At 42.8% G+C, this 25026-nt stretch overlaps 1 protein-coding gene across 1 annotated transcript in view; it reads right to left on the bottom strand.

Moving 5' to 3' along the window:
* Nucleotides 1-23916, bottom strand: part of LOC309554914 (cystine/glutamate transporter-like) — a 45233-nt gene extending 21317 nt beyond the window's left edge. The window contains exons 1-5 of the mRNA XM_082256650.1: nucleotides 23675-23916; nucleotides 8034-8160; nucleotides 2992-3107; nucleotides 1338-1463; nucleotides 918-1017 (exon numbers count right to left, since the gene is read on the bottom strand). Of these exons, the coding sequence (XP_082112776.1) occupies nucleotides 918-1017; nucleotides 1338-1463; nucleotides 2992-3107; nucleotides 8034-8160; nucleotides 23675-23879 (674 nt within the window). The 5' untranslated portion in view covers nucleotides 23880-23916. The remainder of the gene's footprint in view (nucleotides 1-917; nucleotides 1018-1337; nucleotides 1464-2991; nucleotides 3108-8033; nucleotides 8161-23674) is intronic.
* Between the last annotated feature and the right edge of the window lie 1110 nt (nucleotides 23917-25026).

A 25026-nucleotide genomic window follows, 5' to 3' on the forward strand; every position in this document is an offset into this window, starting at 1 on the left:
TGAGGAGCGATGAGTTGTTACAATGCATCACATTGTTCCCCCCTTTTTTTTTTATTTATTAACTTTTTTTAACTTTATAATTTTATCCATTTCTATCCACCACAGCGCATTGCAATTTAACACTCTGTGCTGCTTCAAAATACAGCATTTCCAACTTTTTCTAAGCACATACCAATGTGTGTAAACTGAATTAGTACTATATAAGGCAAATTGCATTGAGACTGTGTTGGGAAAAGCTGCTTTGGGGTATGGAGTGAATGGGCCCTTAATAGCGCTTTCACTTTTTTTTAACGAACAAGAAGTGCTTTATTGAAAATAAGTTAAAGCAAACAATGATTCATAACACTGTGAGAAATAAAACATGAGCAGGCAATGGCATATAAAAACGACAAGTTACATCCAGATCAGCAATGAGATGTCCCAGAAAGTAAAAACAATACAGAGGTCAAGCAACAGTAGTGCAAGGGGGGAGGAGGAGCAGAAAGGGAATAGAAGAAGGGAAGAAGGGAGGAAGGGGGGGTGGGGAGAACCACGAACCTCCGGGATCAATCAGCAGTCCAAGGTGTCCACACCTTGTCATATTTCCAAGGGCAGTCCCTACTCATATAAGTCAGTTTATACATGGGCAGATCTAAACCTATCAACTTCAGCCAGGACAATACTGTTGGAGGGGAAGTGGAGGACCATCTAAGCAGGATATCCTTTTTGGCATAATACAGCAAGTAGGAGATCAACAACTTAGAATGGTGCGCCCGCTGGTCGTCAGCTTTTTCACTTTTAATAGATTTTTATTGAAAATGTAAGTACAAAACATAGCGTAAAAGGACTTTTTGTAATTACCAAAAAAGATATTAGACAGCTAGAACGCAGCTGCCGAGAATGTAAAAAACTTTAATGACTTTTTAAAAAGAACTTACCAGCCTCCATATGCAAACATCCCTGAATAAAAGGCCAGGGGTATTTTATCCAGAGCTAGGTTGGTGGTATCAAACGCATCCAGGAAGTTTTCTGTGCGTCCTGGAAGCAGAAAAACACAGAGGTCTCAATCCATCATGAAAAATTGTCTAACTATCTTTTACCAAACATATAGAGATCTAAATGTCAGAGGTGACCCAGGCCATATACAGCCTAACTGCAGGCAAATATAGGAACCACAAAATATCATTTTTAATAACAATGTCAGCGTTCTACCATTTTGGGTCAAAAGTGGAAATATACATTAAGTGTGGCTGTAGCTCATAGCAACCAAAGACTGATTTAACTAATCCCTGAAATCACACTGACATTGTACATAACAGGGAACAACCCACAAAGACAGGTCAGCAAATCCTACCTACCAGCGGCTAATGCCATCATTCCAGGCACTATGATCAGTCCAATAGCCACAAATTTCAGTACGGTGAATGTGGTCTGAAGATTTGCTGACCAGCTCACGCTCCAGCAGTTCAGTGCGATGATGAACACTATATAAACACAAGGTTAAATAAAGAGTTACATAGTTTGTATAATGGCACCTGAACCTGCATCTTGCGATTGTAGTGTGCTATCAGATAGCAGGCAAAATCCCAGCGATTCTGCCGCAATCCCACAACGCCAAGTGTGAATGGAGCCTGAAAAAAAAAAAAAAAAAAAACAGGGCCATCCTGTTCAACCCAGGTGTGTGTGATTTCTTTTCTCTAACAATTTCCAATAATTCAAACTGGTTCTCATGTATTTTTAAATAGTCATTCTATAGTGTCCCCTTGTCCTCTGTTATGACCTGCAAGTGAATAACTCTGTACCAAGTTCACTATTTGACCACCTGTGTATTTTATATGATGACCATAGTCCACCTTAAAGTGTAACTTTAGTCAGAAAATTAAGTCCTGTTAAATCACTTCAGGCTGGCCCCTTTTGCAGGTACAGCTGTGTAAAACATTAAAAATAAGTATCTATACTGTTTAAACTCCAGTAATACAGTCTCACCCTGCTCTGCACATGCTCAGTTGCTCTCTAATTTTGGAATTTTTAGGCACTGGCGAATTTAGAGGCCGATCTGCTAACAGCCTTAAAGCCGAATGAAACCCTCCTAACCTTTACAGCCAGGAAGCTTCTTCTGTTTGATCTGCAACTTCCATGATGCTGCACGTGATCAGTTATGATGCAAGCCATTTGATAGTTTGGCAGTTTGGTTGAGGACACAAACAAATGTGGAAGTTTGCAAACCCGGCATTTAATGAATGTAACATTTTTTTAAACTGTTAAATCAATGGGTTTAGTACCACTTTATGATTTACTGCTGTTCAGGGGCTCTGGGCTTCAGCAAAATGGCAGCCTCCAGCAAGAAATAGGAGCAATGCTGGAGGCAATTTTACAGCACACACTCATTTTGGTGGCCTAATTATTAATGTGGAATTTATGTCCCTTGCTAAGACAGAGTATTTTTATCAAATTGTTATGGGTAACGTAAAGTTTCACTTTAATCACCTTTACTCAAGAAAGAATAATGGAATAGGTAATTAATTGTGCCAGCATCAGCAGAAAAACAATGGAGCCTTACTGACTGTTGTTCCAATCATCTCCTGCCATAGATCGGTTTGGCCAGGAGCTCTGTCTTTTGAGTCTACCAAACATTTTGATACATTGTGTTAAGCCCAGATGAAAAGAGATATGTGACCCCTCCAAATGCCTTGGCTGTCTTTTATTTTCTTGTTGCCAGTTGTGGAATTTTAAGACATTGGTGGTCATTTTTGTTCAGTACAACTGGAGCTGGTATTTTGTATCTTTTGTATTTTTCTTCATCTCTATTTTTTTTTTGTGTGTTTTATAATGTGAAAAAGGTTATTTTGCAGTTCTGTTGCAGTTTTGCAGTTCTGATATCTTCATATTGTTTTGCAATAAGATTGTGAAGATTTGTACCACGTCTATTTGTGATTTGAAGTTGTATGTACAGTTGCTATAAGCTTTGTAAAAAAAAAAAAAAATGTACAAAAAACACTACACACAGCTTACTAATGCCAATGGCGCTGATGAGTTTCACAACCATGGTTGGGGCATGACATGGGGCAAACAGCGGTTCTATTATGTACCGTCCAAACGCCAGAGAGACCACAGCGATATTTGCGGGCCTGGAAAACACACAGTAAAATAATTCATATATGGAATCATAAGACATTGATCTAATGGGCAGAAATTATTTAAGCATTTGAAAGAAGAACTTACCATAGTAACCCTTTTTCCAACTGTCATTTTTCCTTTGCAGGTTAAGAAGTGGAAAAATCTGATTGGCAGCAATGAGCAGGTATCAGCATCCTAGCACAGCCAGAACTTGTGATGGCGACAGAATCCTCCCTTTCAATCATCCGTGCTTTACTTTAGGGCCCATTCACACCACTGCTTTGCAGTAATGCAAAGAATTGGCTGCCTTTGCACAACTCATGTTATTGGGCCCTAAAAGAAAAGGAGCAGCGGATTCTGAATTTTAACACCTTAAAGAGGTATTAAACCCCAAAGCAATCATTTAATTTTATTGCAGCTTACCAATTCTTAGATGTGATGGCTGCATTCGTTTTCTTTTTTAGGCTTTCTTTCAATAGCCTTTTAATAGCCTCTAGTATTGGTGCCAGTTTATGCAGTAATAGCCCCTAGTATTGGTGCCAGTTTACGTAGTAATAGCCTCTAGTATTGGTGCCAGTTTACGCTGTAATACCCCCTAGTATTGGTGCTTGTTTATGCAGTAACAGCCCCTAGTATTGGTGCCAGTTTACACTGTAATAACTCCTAGTATTAGTGCTAGTTTATGCAGTAAAACCCCCAAGTATTGGTGCCAGTTTATGCAGTAATAGCCCCTATTATTGGTGCTAGTTTATGCAGTAATAGCCCCTAGTATTGGTACCAGTTTACGCAGTAATAAAGCCTAGCATTGGTGCCAGTTTATGCTGTAATAACCCCTAGTATTGGTGCCCAGTTTACGGAGTAAAAAAGCGTAGTATTAGTGCTAGTTTACGCAGTAATAGCCCCTAGTAATGGGTCCAGTTTACGCAGTAATAAATCCTAGTATTAGTGCCAGTTTATGCAGTAATAAAGCCTAGCATTGGCGCCTGTTTACGCAGTAATAAAGCCTAGTATTGGTTTCAGTTTACACAGTAATAAAGCCTAGTATTGGTGCCAGTTTACGCAGTAATAAAGCCTAGTATTGGTTTCAGTTTACACAGTAATAAAGCCTAGTATTGGTGCCAGTTTACGCAGTAATAAAGTCTAGTATTGGTGCCAGCTTACGCAGTAATAAAGCCTAGTATTGCTGCCAGTTTACGCAGTAATAGCCCCTAGTATTGGTGCCAGTTTACGCAGTAATAAAGCCTAGTATTAGTGAAAGTTTATGCAGTAATAGCCCCTAGTAATGGGTCCAGTTTACGCAGTAATAAATCCTAGTATTAGTGCTAGTTTATGCAGTAATAAAGCCTAGCATTGGCGCCTGTTTACGTAGTAATAAAGCCTAGTATTGGTTTCAGTTTACACAGTAATAAAGCCTAGTATTGGTGCCAGTTTACGCAGTAATAAAGTCTAGTATTGGTGCCAGCTTACTCAGTAATAAAGCCTAGTATTGATGCCAGTTTATGCTGTAATAACCCCTAGTATTGGTGCCCAGTTTACGCAGTAAAAAAACCTAGTATTAGTGCTAGTTTACGCAGTAATAGCCCCTAGTATTGGTGCCAGTTTACGCAGTAATAAAGCCTAGTATTAGTGAAAGTTTATGCAGTAATAGCCCCTAGTAATAGGTCCAGATTACGCAGTAATAAATCCTAGTATTAGTGCCAGTTTATGCAGTAATAAAGCCTAGCATTGGTGCCTGTTTACGCAGTAATAAAGCCTAGTATTGGTGCCAGTTTACGCAGTAATAAAGCCTAGTATTGGTTTCAGTTTACGCAGTAATAAAGCCTAGTATTGGTGCCAGTTTACTCCGTAATAGCACCTAGTATTGGTGTCAGTTTACACAGTAATAAAGCCTAGTATTAGTGCTAGTTTACGCAATAATAAAGCCTAGTATTGGTGCCAGTTTAGACAGTAATAAAGCCTAGTATTAGTGCTAGTTTATGCAGTAATAAAGCCTAGTATTGGCGCCTGTTTACGCAGTAATAAAGCCTAGTATTGGTGCCACTTTACACAGTAAAAAAGCCTAGTATTAATGTCATGCTCCCAGCGTGGAGGAGGTAGGGAAGAATAGGGAGACCTGCCAACCACAGTGATGAAAGTGTTAAGGCCAGCCACGACAGTGGCGGCAGTGTTAACACTATTATCAATTTCATGGGAGGTCTCCTGTACATGTGCTACAGTACAGCGCACCTCTCCATCCGGGACTCCTTTCCCTCCGCCACACGCTGTGGCGAAAATAAGAGGGAAGGATGCTACAACGCACCTCTCCTGAGACTCATGCACCTACAGCAGGGGTGCCCAACCTTTTGAGGAGCGAGGGCCACTTTAGTGACTTGGTAACCGGTCACGGGCCACAATGAGCAGAGCCGGCAGATGACAGGTCCGTGTCCACTCAGCATATGCAGAGCAGACACGGACACAGCCAGCTCTACTCTATGGGCCTTCCGATTCGATCCGCCTAGACAGAAGGGGACGGATCCCCCCTTTTTTTTTTAAGTTGATCGAATTGGAGATAGGTGGGTGTAAATGGACACAGGTCCGTTTATTTCTGCTGCTCTACAGAGGTGAATGGAGGGTCCGATTGGGTCCACCTGAAAAACAGACATGTTTACGCAGAGCGGACCCGATCGGAGTAATAGTGTGAAAGGGGGCCCTAAGGCTGCTTTCACACGGATGCACTGCGGTTTACCTGCACCTCAACTGACCTCAATCTTCACTTCTTCCTCAGGATTCCTGCAGGTACTGCTGGCTGGTACTGCTGACTGGTACTGCTGGAGGGTACTAAGACACCAACGTAGAGTGTCAGGACCGTCGCTGGAGGAAGCATGCAGCTGCAGTAGAGAGCAGAGGCGATGCTTCCTGTATCGCTACTCTCACAGACGGAGGCGAAGTGCATTTGCTATTACTCCACCTGTGACAGAAGCCTGAACTTAACAGGAAGCATCGGCTCCACTTCCTCTAGTGCGGGCTCCATTTGCCACACTATTGCTCGGTGATGGCGAGTCAGGAACCTGCAATCTGGGCTTGTCGACCCACCATCCCAGATCAGGAGGTATATGTCGGTCGCGCGCCTGCAGCTAGGGGGCGAGCGGGCACTGCCGGCGGGGCAATACCGCCCCCACTCGGCAGCAGGCACTCGGGCCGTAGGGCACCCACGATCGTTCCCCGCTGAGAGAGAAGGAGGGGCAGCTGTTGTAAACACAGCTGAACGTTCATCTCTCTGGAATGATCACAGAGCGCCTGTGATCCTTCTATATAGGAACACAGGTCTCTATGGTCATTTCACAAGCCCACCCCCCATACAGTTAGAATCACTCCCCTAGGCTCACATTTAACCCCTTGATCACCCACAGTGTTAACCCCTTCCCTGTCAGTGTCATTATTACAGTAACAGTGCATATTTTTAGCACTGATTACTGTAGTAATGTCACTGGTCCCCCCAAAAGTGTTAAAAATGTCAGTTAGGGGTCCAATCTGTCCGCTGCAATGTCGCAGTCCCGCTAAAAATCGCAGATCGCCGCCATTAATAGTGAAAAAACAATAAAAATTACAAATCTTTCCCTTAGGTTGTAAACACAATAACGTTTGCGCAAACCAATCAAAATACGCTTATTGCAATTTTTTTTTATCAAAAATTTGTAGCAGAAAACAAATTGGTGTAAAATGTTATATAGCAGAAAGTGAAAAAAGTGAAAAGTGAAAAATATTGTTTTTTTTTTTCAGAATTGTTGCACTTTTTTGGTTAAAGCGCAAAAATAAAAAATTGCACAGGTGATCAAAAACCACTAAAAGAAAGCTCTATCTATGGGGGGAAAAAAGACATCAATTTTATTTGGGTACAGCGTCGCACAACCGCACAATTGTCCGTTAAAGTAACGCCGTGCTGAATCGCAAAAAATGGCCTGGTCATAAAGGGGGGCAAATCCTTCGGGTCCAGAAGTGGTTAATTACACAGGTTCTGTGGCTGATTAAGGTGGTAATTAAACTCAATTAGTGTCTTATGTGCATTATATTAGCCTCAGAACCTGTGTGATTCATATGTGTCCTGGATTAAAGGGATGAGGTGGCAACCCTAGTCACGCGCTCTGACGATCGATGGGTCCTGGCCATAATTCATTGACCGGGAACTGCTGATCGGCATGTGCTGTAGCCATTCACAGCACAGGCAAGCGGGCGGCTGCACATGTGCACCCCCTAACTGAAAATGCAGAATCACGTTTATATATATATATATATATATATATATATATATATATACACACACACACACACACACACACACACACACACACATATTTACATATATATATATATATACACACACACACACATACACACACACATTATATATATATATATATATATATATATATATATATATATACACACATACATATACACACATACACACACACACATACATGATTCTGTGCAGCAGGCCTGCGCTGTAGCAGTAAAACGACAGTGTTACAACCTCTGTCAGGTATTTGCTGTGTCCCTTCTGGGGTAATTCCCCCTCTCTATCAGCCCTGGAGACATGACGGGAGAGGAAGGCTCCCCCACAGAACAGGTAACCCTACCTCAGACATTGCCCTTTGGAACATTCCCCCTTCCTTCTTTCTTTGGTGACAAATGGTATAACCCTAACTTTTTAGCACAGAAGGATCCAGTTATTTACAGTCAGACATTCTTGCTTTACAAATGCATGTTGCCTGGTTGTCATGCTGATCCTCACTCTTCCACAAGCCCAATGCCAGCATGTAAAGGATTTGCATACTGACTTTACTCAGAATATCCTAACCCACATACTTCTTTCAGGTCAGGGACTCAAGGATGAGGAGTGGCATGACAGTCAGGCATCCAACATTTTCACATTTAGAGGTGTGACAGTGACAGGTTACCTTATCATAACAAATTCAGCCCACAGCCTCAGGAAGGCAGGGATGGGTCCCAGCGTCTCCAGCAAGTAGATGTAGTGCCCACCGGATTTCTTTATAGATGTGCCAAGGTCAGCATAAGACAGGGCGCCTGGATCACACAAGAGACATTCCCGTTATACATTGGAGGAGATTTACAAAGATTTCACACATCAGCAGTTTACAAGTTCATTACACTCACTGGCCACTTTATTAGGTACACCTTGCTAGTACTGGGTTGGACCCCCTTTTGCCTTCAGAAATGCCTTCATTCTTTGTGGCATCGATTCAACAAGGTGTTGGAAACATTCCTCAGAGATTTTGGTCCATATCGATATGATCGCATCACGCAGTTGCTGCAGATTTGTCAACTGCACATCCATGATGCAAATCTCCCATTCCACCGCATCCCAAAGGTGCTCCATAGGATTGAGATCTGGTGACTGTGGAGGCCATTGGGGTACAGTGACCTCATTGTCATGTTCAAGACACCAGTGGTGAGATGATTTGGCTTTGTGACATGGTGCATTATCCTGCTGGAAGAAGCCATCTGAAGATGGGAACACTGTGGTCATAAAGCAGGCATGTCCAACCTGCGGCCCGGAACCGCAGGCAATGCGGCCCACTGCACCCTGACAATTTTTTTTTTTTGCTGGGGAGGAAGGAAGTCGGGTCGGGGGCACGGCCACAGCGGCTTCCAACTAACTGTAGGCAGAGGCTGCCTCGGAAAGGGATAATCCTCTAGTTGTGTTAAATTTGTGCTGAGGGGGGGGGGGGGGGGGGGAGGAGGAGGCGCAGCAGTGCTGGAAGGGTGCGGCGGCGTTTTATTACTTATATACCTTAACTATAGTATATATTTTATATGCGGCCCGAGAAATTTCTCTACACTCAATGTGGCCCAGAGAAGCCAAAAGGTTGGACACCCATGTCATAAAGGGATGGACATGATCAGCAGCGATACTCAGATAGGGAGTAGTGTTTTGTTTGATTGGCACTAAGGGGCCCAAAGTGTACCAAGAATATATCCATCACACCATTACACCACCACCAGCCAGAACCATTGATACAAGGCAGGATGGATCCATGCTTTCATGTTGTTTATGCCAAATTCTGACCCTACCATCTGAATGTTGCAGCTGAAATCGAGACTCAGACCAGACAACATTTTTCCAATTATGGTGAGCCTGTGCCAATTGTATCCTCAGTTTCCCATACTTAGCTGACAGGAGTGGCACCCGGTGTGGTCTTCTGCTACTGTAGCTCATCTGCTTCAAGGTTGGATGTGTTGTGCATTCAGAGATGGTATTCTGCGTACCATGGTTGTAACGAGTGGTTATTTGAGTTACTGTTGCCTTTCTATCATCTCAAAGCAGTCTGCCCATTCTCCTCTGACCATAGACATTAACAAGGCATTTTCCTCCACACAACTGCCACTCACGGTATATTTTCTCTTTTTCGGACCATTCTCTTAATACCCTAGAGATGGTTGTGTGTAAAAAACTCCCAGTAGATGAGGAGTTTTTTAAACACTCAGACCAGCCTGTCTGGCACCCACAACCATGCTGCGTTCAAAGTCAATTAAATCCCCTTTCTTCCCCATTCGGAGGCTCGGTTGAACAGCAAGTCATCTTCACCACCTCTAGATGCCTAAATGCATTGAGTTGCTGCCATGTGATTGGCTGATTAGTATTTTGTGTTACCTAGCAATTGAACAGGTGTACCTAATAAAAGTGTGCGGTGAGTGTATACACACAGCTGTGACTGACTCTCTGTGGAATAGTCTAAGGGCTCTTTCAGACAGTCCGCCCCGGAAGATTTTACCCCCTTCCTGACCAGGGCCTATTTTGCGATTCGGCACTGTGTTGCTTTAATGGACAATTGCGAGGTCGTGCGACGCTGTACCTAAACGAATTTGACGTCCTTTTTTTCCCACAAACAGAGCTTCCTTTTGGTGGTATTTGATCACCTGTGCGATTTTTTGATCATGCGCTATAAACAAAAAAATAGCGGCAATTTTGCAAAAATAACAATATTTTTCAAATTTTTTTATATGAAATTCCCAAAAAAATTTAAAAATCTAATTTTTTTAACATTTTAGGCCAATTTGTTTTATGCTACATTTTTGGTTAAAAAAAAAAAAAAAAAATTGGAAAAAGCGTATTTTGATTGGTTTGGGCAAAAATTATTGCGTTTACTAACTAAGGGAAAGATTTTTGTCATTTTTGTCGTTTTTTTTTAACGAGTAATGGCGGCGATCTGCGTTTTTTTTTTTTTGCGGGACTGCGACATTGCGGCGGACAGATCAGACCCTTGACGGACATTTTTGGGGTTACCAGTGACATTACTACAGTAATCAGTGCTATACATATGCACTGTTACTGTAAAAATGACACTGGGAGCGAAGGGGTTAACTTTATTGGAGAGGGAGGGGTTAAGTGTGTCCCTAGAGGCGTGTTTCTAACTGTGATTGGATGTGGCTACTTGTGTAAGAACAGTGATCAACGGTCCTACATAGTAGAACCGTGTGATCTTCATTCTTACACGGGAGAATGACAGGCGGCTGTGTTTACAGGCGGCTGAATTTCCCTTCCGAATTTCTTATCGTGTGTACGGGCCTTTACTTACCAGTAGGAATTTTCCTCAAATAATGAGTATGCCGGGGTTTGTAAAAATGTAATGGATCAAAGGGTTATGTTCTCAAATGTACGTGACTTACATGTAGAGAAATCAGATGAAATAAATATTGAATAAAATGCTAAGTCTGATTTATTGATGATGTTGCTTTCAGTTATGAGATCATTCACTGAATACAGGTCAGACAACCTGATAGGAAACCAGTCAATATCATAACATTGGCATTGCATGAAGATCAGGGGGTTCAAATTTAAAACATTTTTTTTTTTCAGCTAGGTCATAGATTTAGATGTAATTTGATTTAGTTATGGTGGCTGGCTGAGCTCACAGCTGCAGCTTTACACCCAATAATTTTTGATATGGTGTAATTAACGATAACAATTACGATGGGTTGTAGTTATAAAAAAAAAAAATACAGAGCTATTAATCGTACAACTGTATATTTGTTGTGTGAATGCTGGAAAAATCTAATTTTACTGGGCTATTTTTTTCCAGAGTGGATGTTCTTTATTCATAAGAATAGTGTGAGTCAAGAAAATACTTCATTATGGCCACTAGATGGAGCTGATGAATAACTTACTTACTATGATTGTTATCTCCATCTATTGGTCATAATGCAGTCACAACAAAAAGGAAAACCCCTTCCAAAAAAGGGACATTAACCACTTGGGAAGATTTTTCTCTTTAACCTCCCTGGCGGTATGATTGTTTCCGATTTTAGGTGCTGAAAGCGGTACCATTATTTTGCATGTAATTCTTAACCACGTAAGCCCCAGGCCTATTTCGGACACTTTTTGTTTACAAGTCAAAATCAGTATATTTTCCTAGAAAACTACTTAGAACCCCCAAACATTACATATATATATATATATATATATATATATATATATATATATATATATATATAATTTTTTTTAGCAAAGACTCTGGAGAATAAAATGGCGGTCATTGCAATATTATTTGTTACGCGGTATTGCGCAGCGGTCTTTAAAACGCCATTTTTTTGGAAAAATTATGAAACATCACATTTCACTGCATTTAAAAAAACAAAACAGTGAAGTTAGCCAATTTTTTTTGTATATTGTGAAAGATGATGTCACGGCGAGTAAATAGATACCCAACATGTTACAGTTTAAAATTGCACACACCCGTGGGATGGCGACAAACTACGGTCAATAGAAAATCTCAATAGGTGACGCTTTAAACATTTTTAACGGTTACCAGTTTAGAGTTAGAGTGTAGCTCTTTTTTTTTTTAATTATTGCTCTCTGGCGATTGCGGCGATACCTCACATGTGTGGTTTGAACAGCGATTTCATTCGCGGCTCGACTTCCATATGCGTTTTCCTTTCTTTCGCTAACGGCGACGGGGGCAGCTAAAATTTATTTTTTTCCTATTTATTTTATTTTTTTTAACTTTATCACAGGTTTTTTAAAAAAAAAAAATCTGATCACTTTTATTGCTGTCACAAGCAATGTAAGCATCCCTTGTGACAGTAATATGCAGTGACAGGTACTCTTTATGGAGGGATCGGGGGTCTAAAAGACCATAGACCCCTCCTCTACACTTCCATGTATTCAAAACACCAAAAACAGCATTTTTGAATACACTCATTTTTTAAATCTGCCGCCTTTAGCAGCAGAGTAACCCGGACGTGACGTCATGGACGCCACTTCCGGGTTACGTCATCGGAGACCCGATCTAAGCCGCTTCCGGCTTTGATCGGGACTCCATCCAGCCGGCGGACGTGCCGGCTGGGTGCTCGGGTCTCCCGGTGGGACGGGAGACCTGCGCAAAGCCGCGGAAGGCGGCGGGAGGGGGGGGGAGACGTCCCCTCCCGCTCGCCGGGGGAACGACCGAGCGGCTCCTGAGCCGCATCGGTCGTTACCGCCGGAAAGCCGACCGCAGGCTCTAAACAACGGTACCGGGGTGATGCCTCCAGCTGTATAAAACCGCGAAGTCAGCCGACGTAGCCCTACGTCACTTTGCAGTAAGTGGTTAAGGACGAGCAGCCCAAACTAACTATTTACATATGATTTTTTTTTTCTGTGCGTTCTTCTTTATAACCTCTCGGGTATGATAAAGTTTGAAACACAAAATCATAAATTAGAATATAATAAATAACTATAAAAAAGTTAAAGTATATATATCTCTATATATACACACACACACACACACACACACACACACATACACACACACACACACACGTGCGTGTATATATAGTACAGTAAAACTGCAGGAAAGGGCACCGGGGGGGCAAACTAATGTCAATTTATTTTATTTAGTAATGTAATCCAATAGGATTACGATATATCAGTGTGTTTTAGTTTTCAAATTTGCCGCCGGTTCCACCCCCCTGCGACGTGACGCTCACAGGAGACGGAAGCCAGGGCACAGAGCATCAGGCGGAAGATCCGGCTGACGCATGCTGCAGTGACACATCACAGGATCCTGGGGACAAGGTAAGTAACCTCTTCCAGGATCCAGCGATGCTCCCTGGTGGTACCCCGAGTGTGGCTTTGGGTTACCGCTTATGGCACTGAAATTCCACCCCGAGCCACACTCTGGAATACCACTAAGGAGGTTAATATCCAGGCCATTTTGTGCGAGTCGGCACTGCGTTACTTTAACGAAAAATTGCGCGGTCGTGCAACGCTGTACCCAAATACAGATGATGTCCTTTTTTTCCCCACAAAGAGAGCTTTCTTTTGGTGGTTATTGATCACCTCTGTGGTTTTCAGATTTTGCGCTATAAAACAAAAAAAGAGCGCCATTTTTGAAAAAAAAAAAAAAAAAAAAACGCCATATTTTTTACATTCTGCTATAAAATATTCCCAAAAAAATCAAAATTTTTTTATCAGTCTAGGCCAATTTGTATTCTGCTACATATTTTTGGTAAAAAAAATCCAAAAAGCGTATTTTAATTGGTTTGGGCAAAAGTTATAGCGTTTACAAACTACGGTATAGATTTTTTACATTTTTGTTTATTTTTTTGTTTTTATTAGTAATGGCAATGATCAGCAATTTTTAGTGGGACTGCGACATTGCGGAAGGCAGATCGAATCCCCTAACTGACATTTTTGACACTTTTTGGGGACCAGTGACAATACAGTGATCAGTGCTAAAAATATGCACTTTTACTGTATAAATGACACTGGCAGGAAAGGGGTTAACACTGGGGGTGATCAAAGGGGTTAATGTGTACTTAAGTATGCTTACTGTGTGGGGGGGGGGGGGGGGGTTCTGTGACAGGCACAGAGAGATCGGGGTTGCAGCTTAGCTGAAACTTCTGATCTCTCCCTGCCTTTGTTTACATAAGCAGGCGGGTCTTCTGTCAGTTTCTCCTCCCGCGGCCCGTCTCCCGCTGTGTTTAAACACAGTGGGAGCGCGGCTCTGGCGGGTCGCACGTGCCCCTGAGGCATCGTGCGCATAATCACGTAATACTACGTGATTTTGCCCAGCTGAGCTGCCATGCTGCAGTAATACTACGGTGGCAAGAGGTTAAGGGCTCGGTTCACACCACAATTTCTGCATTCTGGATGCATTTCTTATGTATTTTTAATGCATTTTTAATAGCCATATTCCACATGTGTTCCATGTACATACAGAAAAAAAATCAACATGTTCTACTTTCACAACATCCGGGTAATTGGAATTCCAATTATCCAGTGAATAGCCAATGGACCACGGTACCCCAAAGAGGTAGACCCACTAGAGGGTCTGGTAATGGGAGAAGGGGGAGAGGTAGAACAGGTGGATCTACCTATCCGCCAGGTAGCGGATACCCCAACCCCAACTTTGTACATAACAATTATTACCAACCTCTGGTGGATTATGGAACATCTACTGGCCAATACCCAAGAGGAGGTCCTTTTTTAGGGAGAGGAAGGGGGCGGGGGAAACGTCGCCCCCACCAAAATACCCATCAAGAGAGAATGGGAAGGCCAGAAGAGGAGTACGTACGAGAAGAGGTGTCAGAGCAGGACGAAGGGTCCAATACAAAAAAAAGGAGAAGGGAACGGTGAATCAAGGGATTTTTAATTTGAGCCAGGTAGAACTGACCCAGAAAGAACTACATATTTTGGACCAAGGGCTAAAGTGTGCACCTAAACGTGCCCTAAATAAATTCGATGTTTATATCGATACCCATAAGTTTATTAGGAAATTAAACCTTAAAAAGCATTTCCTGAATAACCCAATTACCTCGATTAGTAACATAAATGGAGGGGGCATGTTGAATAGTGGTCTAAAAAACAAATCAACTATGAACCCCAAACCAAATAATAACCATTACGTTGAGGTGTTCAAGAATGCGGTATTGGAGGATTTACAAGAGCTGACTCCAAATAGAAAGGCTCAAAATAATTGTAGGCATATTATCGAAGGGTTAGACTCCTTGGAGAAAAGGAAAGAAATTATAATCAGGCCAGCCGATAAAGGGGGTGGAGTAGTTATAATGGATAAGAGTTTTTATCATCAACAACTTTCCAGTATGCTAAATGACACAAACACGTATATGAAGCTACCATCGGACCCAACGTCGAAGTTCGACCAAGAACTTAGAAGTCTGGTGGATCAGGGCTATCATACTTATGCCCTGACTAAGAAAGAAAAAAGGTATCTGACTCCAAGTGCTTGTAGAATCCCTACAATATACACGCTTCCTAAGATACATAAGGATGAGAATTGCCCCCCAGCACGTCCTATAGTGAATGGGATTGGTTCTGTAACTGCAAGGTTAGGCCAATACCTGGATAAATTTTTACAGCCGAGTGTCATTACCACTAAAGCTTTTTTGAAGGATACCAAAGATCTGTTGGTATTGTTGGGTGATGTGTCGTTGAGTGAGGACTCGTCGGCCTTCTTGGTGACGGCTGACGTGTCCTCACTTTACACCATCATCCAACATGATGATGCACTTTTAGCCCTGAATTGGGCACTGAGTAAGAGAGAAGAAATTCCTTTTGCCCAGAAAAGATTTATTCAACAGTCTCTCGATTTTTGTCTATCTCACAACTACTTTTGGTTTAATAGTTGTTTTTATAGCCAAAAGACCGGCGTCGCCATGGGGGCCAAATTTGCCCCCAGTTTGGCGAATATTTTTATGGCCGAGTGGGAAGACAAATTTGTTTTTAATCAGTCTAGACCTGAGTTACGTTTTTATAAAAGGTTTATAGACGATATTTTATTTATTTGGGACGGGACAGAAGAATCCCTCCTTTCATTTATGAGCCATTTGAATAGGAACCCCAATAATATTAAGCTTGAATTTCATTGGGATACTACTAGCATCCAGTTTTTGGATGTCACCATTTTCAGACATTCAAATGGGTTTGCCACGAAAGTGTATTTTAAAAAGACTGATCGCAACAGTTACCTGTCCATCATGAGTGGCCACCATCCTACATGGTTAAAAAATATACCTAGAGGCCAATTCATGAGGGTCAGACGTAATTGTACGTTTGACCATGACTTTATGTCACAATCTAAAATAATTAAGGACCGTTTTCTTCAGAAAGGCTACAAAGAGGAGTTTTTGGACCAGGAGATAAAGAAAATTGGAGATATACCTAGGGCAGACTGTTTACAAAATAAAAGTAAAATCACGGACAATACGAAGGAGTGGAGCTTCCTATCGGATTTCTCCAATGACTACAAAAATGTAGAAGCTATTTTTAAAAAACATTGGCCTTTACTGTTGAAGGATAGAGTTCTGGGCCCTGTAATACCGGCCAACCCATCTTTTATATATCGAAAGGCTCCCAATTTTGGGGACAGGGTTGTTAAGAAAGTTCAAAACCCCCCAAAAGTAACTTTCTTTCCTGAAAGAAAGGGTTTCCATACCTGTGGTCGCTGTCGGGCCTGTTTCTTTGCAAGAACTAATTTAAGAAAGAGAATTGAATTCTCTGTTCCAGCAATAGGCAAGCAATTTAAGGTCCAAAATTTGATCACCTGCGACACGACCCATGTGGTCTACGCCCTTATGTGTCCATGTAACAAGATCTACATCGGTCGAACAAAACGGACTGTAAAGAAAAGGGTGGGAGAACATATTTCAAACATTTTGACCGGTTTTAAGGACCATAGTGTCTCGGAACATTTTAGGAGACACCATAATTGTGATCCCCGTGGTCTGCATTTTTGGGGAATAGAAAGGGTTACCCCCCCTTGGAGGGGGGCAAACTGGGTGAGAGAATTATCCAAATGCGAGACTAAATGGATTTTCCTCACCCAGGCCCTTGACCCCAAAGGTTTAAACATTGAGCTGGATCTCAATTGTTTTATCAGTGATTTTTGATCATTTTAATCGTTTTATATGAATTAACTTAAACTTAAATTTGATTCAATTTTTGATTGATTTTAAATTTACTTTTTCTGAATATCGTCTGAGGTATTTTAATCTAAACCCATTCAAATTTACTCTATGTTATTTATGTTATTTATGAATTATATCCTTGATTTTATCTTTTTCTCTAGTGAACTCAGTGTTTACTGAGTCTATATATATAACATTAGGATATGAGCTTTGAATCTTTAATTTTTAAATTTAAAATGCTCTGATATATTTAGATATACCACATGCAACCTTTTAAAACTCTTTACATTAACTGGGAGGGTTTATCCCGCTTGGCAGCTTTCTTTTAGCATTGTATAGTTATGACTTTTAAGCATTGTATTGCCATGATTTACATGTATGTATTTATCACTCGCTGGGATTGCTTGTAATTGAGGAATGTTGACATAGAAAAGAGTATTAGCCATAAAGGGTGTTTCTCCTTTTCTGTATACATACAAGAGATTAAGTCACCGATTGGCTGTACATCGTGAATACGATGTGTGGGCGGAAGTATCGTGAACCGCGGAGTGATAGAGTAAGGGCGGAAGTGTTCCCGCCTATCGGTAAGCCGGGATATTTGCATAGATGGGCGCGCCTACTATGTGACGTCAGAATTGTCAGCATTCCTCTGTGTATATCTTGACGCCGCGCCGTGAGGTCCACGCCCTTCGAAGAAGTCGGAAATGACGAAACGCGTCAGGGCGTGAACCTCGCGGCGACCGGAAGTTCTCGGGTGACACATTCGGAGGCACTGGAGGCTAGGAACATCAGCGTGGAGAGGGTGAGCCGGCCAACACCGCCTACCGATGCATCCCTGTGACTTCCCTATATGATTTATTAGAAGGCTTACTATTTGATTGCGTTTGTGAGTGCATTTATTGGGGGATTGGTTAATAAACTATGGAGTGATGTTTTACAATATCACACTAGTGCGGTCCTTTCTTTTATGTTTTCCTCAACCGGTTGGTGAGTGACTCGTGAGCAAAGGGAACGCAGTTTTCTGTGGAGAGAGGTGTGTTTCTAACAGCTGCAGCCGATCGAGTAAAGACCACAGAGTTCATGCTTGTTTGCCTTCTCTATGAGAATAGGAAGGCCTGTTTGTCTGGTGAGTTGCCATCTTGTACCTTATCACAACGGTGGAGGATTGAATGTCGGGTGACCCCATAAAAACTCACTGGTGACCCCAAATTGGTGAAAAAGACTGATATAAAGATGGACATTTAATGAGAAAGGACTAGTGTACTGTAGCAATTCCTTGCATGCTTTGATTGATACTTAATATCAGCGCTGCTATTGCTTTGTGTATGACTCCATTTATGGACTTTTATTCAGAGTGATTGTTTACAATGTTCTACTTTAGCCAGCTACACTGGAATGCACTGCACTGGTGTGAACTGGGGCTATTGAAATCCATATTAAACTCTGCATGTGTTTTTAATGCAGAATGAATACCCACTGGACTCATCTGCTGTGTACCAGCCCGAATTCTACTTTAATCTCTTGGCCCTTTAAGAGGTTTAGGGTGCCGGGAGGTGGTATTCAGTGATATTCACTGTAACAGAAAAGTGTGTAAGAAATAAATCCCTGATCACCCCTAAGCACTCAATGGCTTAGTGTGAACTCAGGCTTATGATGGCTGCAGTGACACACAATCAGTGCTCCATAAAACTGGTAGTTTATTGAATTAACCACTTGCCCGACCACCAGCGGTCCATATTGCAGCAGCTCGGCTCTGTCCCACGAAATGACGTAACTGGGCGTGCGCCCATTCGCCACAGGGGAAGATGATCTGCGGGTCCATCAGCCGCGATTGGCGCCGGCACCCGGGATCGCTCCACATGGAGACAGGGCGGTCTGCTGATGTAAACACGGCAGACCACTGTTCTGTCAGCAATTAACACAGGGATCCTCTGTTCCTCCTATTTAGGAACACAGGTCTCTGTGATCATTCCTTAAGTACATCCCCCACACACAGTTAGAAAGCACCCCCTAGGGACACATTTAACCCTTTGATCGTCCATGGTGTTAACCCCCTTGCCATTGTCATTCAGTAACAGTGCATATTTTTAGCACTGATTACTGTAAGAATGTCACTGGTCCCCCCAAATATAGTAAAAAATGTCAGTTAGGTGTCCGATCTGTCTGCTGCAATGTCGCAGTCCCGCTAAAAATGTCAGTTAGGTGTCCGATCTGTCTGCTGCAATGTCGCAGTCCCGCTAAAAATTGCTAATCGCTGCCATTACTAGTAAAAAAATAAATAAATAAAAATGACATAAAATTTTTCCCCTAGTTTGTAGACGCGATAACTTTTGCACAAACCAATAAATATACTCTTATTGGGATTTTTTTTTACCAAAAATATGTAGCAGAATACAAATTGGCCTAAAATGATGAAATAATTAGATTTTTAATTTTTTTTGGGGAATGTTATATAGCAGAAAGTGAAAAAAAGAAAAAAAAATTTTTTTATATCACAAAAAATAAAAATATCGCAGAGGTGATCAAATAACACCAAAAGAAAGCTCTATTTGTGGAGAAAAAAGGACATTAATTTTGGGTACAGCATTGCACGGCCACGCAATTGTCAGTTTGTAAAAATCAGTGATTATCAGAGGCGGATAAAAAGTCAACCCAGAATGACAAATTAAGTGTAAAGCAGGCAAATTGCTTGTTATGTGTAAGATCAGTGCTTCCATATTGTGTTTATACTGTATAAATATCAGTTGTCTTCTTTATTATCTTTTTTTTTTAATGTAATTTATATTATTTTCCAAGACAGTAATGTAGCGCCCCCCCCCCAACCTCCAGAGGCCTGGTGGTGACCCCCAGAGATAGGGAGGGCCGACATTCCTCCTCGGGGTGCAGGTTACTAGGCATGGTGGGTGGTGTACAAGGTAGAAAGATGGGCGCCAATCACTTTTATACTTAAACAGAGAGAAGTTTATTTCTCACAACAGGAATAAACATGGGAGAGAGGGGTAGGGCACAGGACACCCTTAGTGAAAATCTGTCTGACTCCTTAGACAAAATGAAGAATAGGCAGACAGTAGTACAGAAAAAGGACCTTTAAACTTGGACTGACCTGGGAGGCAACTCCTCTCCCCTGGGTCCAGTCTCCTGTAGCAATCTGTACTCTGTAGCATCAGCTGTCTCCTATAGCAACAGCAGGTAAGTCACTGAAGGTGCAGGAACTCTGAGGGTGATTCTCTCTGGATGATTTTCCAAGGCTCTCCATGGTTCCCCGCTCCATGGCAGAGTCACCTCTGGTACTCCATCTCAGGTCTTCCTCCCTTCCTTTACTCTTCCAAGCAGTGTGCAGGCTCTCCCTCCCAGAGCCCTGAGCACATAGTTAGCCTCAGACTTCAGACCTACCCAGACAGCAGCTATTCCTCACAGGGTGGCCAGAGCCAGATCACCTGACTTCCTCCAAATAAACAGCCTCTCCCAGCATGCTCCACTACCAGTGTGATTGGCTGAACCATATCATAACCTGACTCACTGTAATTCATCACACTAATGCCAAAGGTAACGGTGCCACCTACTGACAGAAGGGAGAAATACAGCCAAACCAGGATTAGGAGGGAAATCCAATGACCACAAGACTATAAATCAGCCAGGCTAGCTACTACCTAGCACAACTGAAATGACTAGCAACCCTGCTTAGGACAAGGATGCTACAGTAATATAAGCAAACAGAAAATATAATAAAATTACAAAATAACTTAAAACAAGCAATCTGATTGTACACGTACCAATATATGTTCCTTTTACAGTTTCAAAAGGTTTGGGTACCAAAATAATATCTGATTTTGGACATTGTCTTCGTTTAATAGGAGTTCTGTCATTTTTCAGGTTGTCAGTAAAAAAATGTGCTCAGTCAGTAAAAGTTAAAAGTTTTGTCAGTAAAAATTGCTGCAGGAGGCTGGCAACACTGATGCTAGACTCATTTTATGAGGTACCCACTGGAGGAAGTAGGGTTCCAGTGTAGTCGACTGCGTGCAAACCTGGTAGGGCTAGGCTAAGGGATGGCTGGGAAAGGGGAAGGGAGAGCCTCTACTGGAACCACATTCAGGTCATCAAGCCTAAGGCAATGAGTGTCCCCCAGTTAGAGGAATTATGTGACAGAAGTGACCAGGTGGTGAGTGTGTGCAAAGAGCGCCCCTGGTTCTGACACACTGTACGCACAAGTGTGAAGGTGGAGAAGAGTACTTGGAGGACTGTGAGTACAGGCAGAGTGTGGGCTCAGTACATGTGGGCGATTCAGTCATCTTCTGGGACCCACCTACATTGATCTGTTTTTGTACACCTTCCTTCCTTCCTTGGTTTCATCTATTCATACAACTTTGTTATCTTTTTTTTTTAACTAATACTAAAACGTATTAAGTGCCGGTTCACACTGATGCGGCTGCGGCGATCGCATGTAATGTCGGAGCGCACTGCTCCTTCATTACATGCGATCGGCTGTGCGGTGCGAGTTTAGCCATACACTTTGTATGGCTAAATTCGCACCGCACCCGCAGCAAAGACGCACAGGACCCTTTTTTGCAGCCGCATTAGGATCGGATCGCACAGCGGTTCACATTTGTGCGATCCGATCCTGTGCGAACTGCAAGATCGCACTGCGATATGCGATCAAACTGGGGGTGTCGTTAAGATTACATTGACAACCCCAGCGTATCGCATATGGCAGTGTGAACTGCCAGGGGTGCGTTTGCGATGCGAACAGGCTGCAAATTCGCAGCCTTCCCGCATCGCATAAGTGTGAACCAGGGCTAATAGTTTTGTTCAGAATCGTGTGACATTTTACATATACTAATAAATAAGCCCAACAGCTGCTATAATGTGCAGCTTCCAAGTCTGAGGGAAACGTTTTGGCTGGAGAAAAAAATCTTGGAAGCAAATGTCTCGACCTGCTAGAGAAAAACAAGAATTCCTAAGAGGGGTTACTAAGAATACTCTCACAATTTATCCAGGTTTCCTGCAGCTGGGTTTGCTTTACAAACTCTACTATATGTGGGGACCCTTACGAATGTGTACAAACTGTTCACTGGGAAAAAAAATAAATCTATCACGGTTTACAAACGTACACACCTACAGTTTCTTTTTAGATGGAGTGAAAGTGGTTTGTGGTGGGAGCTACTGGACTTAGGCAGCTGTTTATGTGTGGAACCCATCAAAAGAAGTGCCCTCTCAGGTAAGTAACTACTAACACCGGTGATCTGATTATCTGTTTGACTCCACTGACCAAAAACTTAAGGGGCACTTGACTCCAACCTCCAATGTATGGGAATACATTACCACTGACCACCAATGTAAGGGGCACTTCAACCTAACCAGCAATGTACGCAGGCACTTCACCAATGTATGGAAACACTATATCACCACTGACCAACAATGTAAGGGGCACTTCAACCTAACTACCAATGTGCGAAGACATTTCACCAATGTATGGAGACACTTCCACCAATGTAACGGGGCACATTACCACTGACCACCAGCCAATGTATGGAGACACTTCACTACTGACCACCAATGTAAGGGGGCACATTACCACTGACCACCAATGTGCAGGGGCATTTTACCCTGACCATCAATGTACGGGGCACTTCACTGACTACCAATGTAAAGGGTGCTTTAACCTTCACCACCAATGTAAGGGGACTTCACCCTGACCACCAATGTAAGGAGGCACTTCACCTCTGACCACCAATGTATCGGGGTAGTCTACCCTGACCACCAATGTAAGGGGCACTTCACCACTAATCACTAATATAAAGAGTCACTTCACTGACTACCAATGTAAAAGGGACTTTACCCTGACCACCGATGTAAGAGGGCATTTCTCCCACGCCACCAATGTAAGGGGGCACTATACCTCTGACCACCAATATATATATGTAAGGGGACACTTCACCCCTGACCACCAATGTAAGGGGCACTTTACCACTGATCACCAATGTAAAGAGGCACTTCACTGACTACCAATGTAAAGGGTGCTTCAACCTTCACCACAAATGTAAAGGGACTTCCCCCTGACCACCAATGTAAGGAGGCACTTCACCTCTGACCATCAATGTACAGGGGCATTCTACCCTGACCACCAATGTAAGGGGCACTTCACCACTAATTACTAATGTAAAGAGGCACTTCACTGACTACCAATGTAAAGGGACTTTACCCTGACCACCGATGTAAGAGGGCATTTCTCCCATGCCACCAATGTAAGGGGGTACTATACCTCTGACCACCAATATATGCAAGGGGACACTTCACCCCTGACCACCAATGTATTGGGCTTGTCACCGTAACAATTAATGTTTGGGAGAACTTCACCCTAGCCCCTAATGTAGGGGGGCACTTCACCCCAACCACTAATAAATGTGGGCATTACACCACTGACCACCAATGTAAGTTGCACATCACTACTGACTACCAATCTAAGGGGGCACTTCATCACTTATCACCATTGCATGGGGACACTTCACACTGGCCACCAATATATGGAGGAACTTCAATAAACCAGTGCAGCTAGACCACTTTGTAATGGTTGCAGCAATTGGGTGGAGTTGGGATCTCAGGTACAGAGAACTCATGTATGAAAGTCCATCTGAGCCATTTTGGATGAAGCAACAATTTGAAGCACAGCACTCACCACACATGGAGAGAATCCCACAAGCCAACCAGATGATCAGCGACAGCCCAACATTGCCAGAGTTCTTCAGGACCCCTTTAGGAGATATAAAAATACCACTTCCAATAATGGTACCAATAGTTAAGGTAATGGCTCGCATCAGAGTTATCTTCTTCCTCAAGTAGACTTTTCCAGAATCCCCTGGCATGTCTTGGGAAGCCCCCATGTCTGTATAGCTGCAGCTTGCGATTCCTCACCCCTTGCAGAAGAAAAATTCACAGAGATTGTGGAATGGTCAGGAACAAGGCTGTCTCTCTCTCTTCGGCTGCTGATCACAGCCCCTGTGCTGTGGGAGGTCCAGGAGCTTGTTTGTCACTGCTTCATGGGGCTCTCATAAACACACTGAAAGCACTTTACATCTGGGGGGACACAGGGGGTACCCAAATATGCCCTGCAGCGCATCAGCAAAATTCCTGCCACTGCATGCTGTTTTCTGTCTAAAACACACAAGAGCTGCAAAACTCAATCAAAAGTTCAGATCGTTTTTGAAAACTGAAGCCTGGAACAACCAATCAGGTTCCACCTTTGATTCAATGGATCATAAAATGCAGATTGCTAAGTTTTACCAGTGGAGCTATATGGGCGTTTTTTTTAGTAGCAAAATCACTTGCAATCACTAAGGGCAAGAGCATACTAGGGTTCCTTGCCAACAACAGAATCACTATACAAGGCAGAGGAATACTCCTCTGTTTTTACCCGTTGCTGCTTCACTGGTTAGATAAGTGAGATGATGCTCTGTCATAGGCAAGTGATATTCCGAAATGTTCCTATCAGCGAGGAAGTGACATGCAGAAACAGATATATTCTCTGCACTAGTTACCTTTCAGCTAGCAAGTTGTCACCAGAGACAGAATTGCTAGTGTGCTATGGCGCTATCAGTAACTATTAATCATTATGGTGGGGAGCAAGAGGAGCTGTGCTAATGAGTCACTGCTGGAATGGGGAGCTGCACTGCTGAGTCACTGCTGGAAGGGGGAGTTGAGCTGCTGAGTCACTGCTGAAAGGTGGAGTTGAGATGCTGAGTCATTGCTGGAAGGGGGAGCAGATAGCAATACCGCAACAGCTAAACTCTAAGTGGGGGGGGGAGAATGGTGAGCTGAGCTGCTAAGTCACTGCTAAGAGAGGGCAGCGGGGGGGGGGGGGAGTGGTGTTGAACCACTGCCGAGAAGCAGAAGGGTGAACTGAGCTGGTAAATCACTGCTTGGGGGGGGGGGGCAAGGTGAGATAAACTGCTGAGTGAGGGGAGCAGAGTGAGGTGAGCTGCTGAGTTACTACTGGGAGCTGGAACAGTGTGAGCTGAGCTGCTCAGAGAA

This window comes from Pelophylax lessonae (assembly GCF_965119305.1).
Source record: "Pelophylax lessonae genome assembly, chromosome: 4".
NCBI classification, from domain to species: domain Eukaryota; kingdom Metazoa; phylum Chordata; class Amphibia; order Anura; family Ranidae; genus Pelophylax; species Pelophylax lessonae.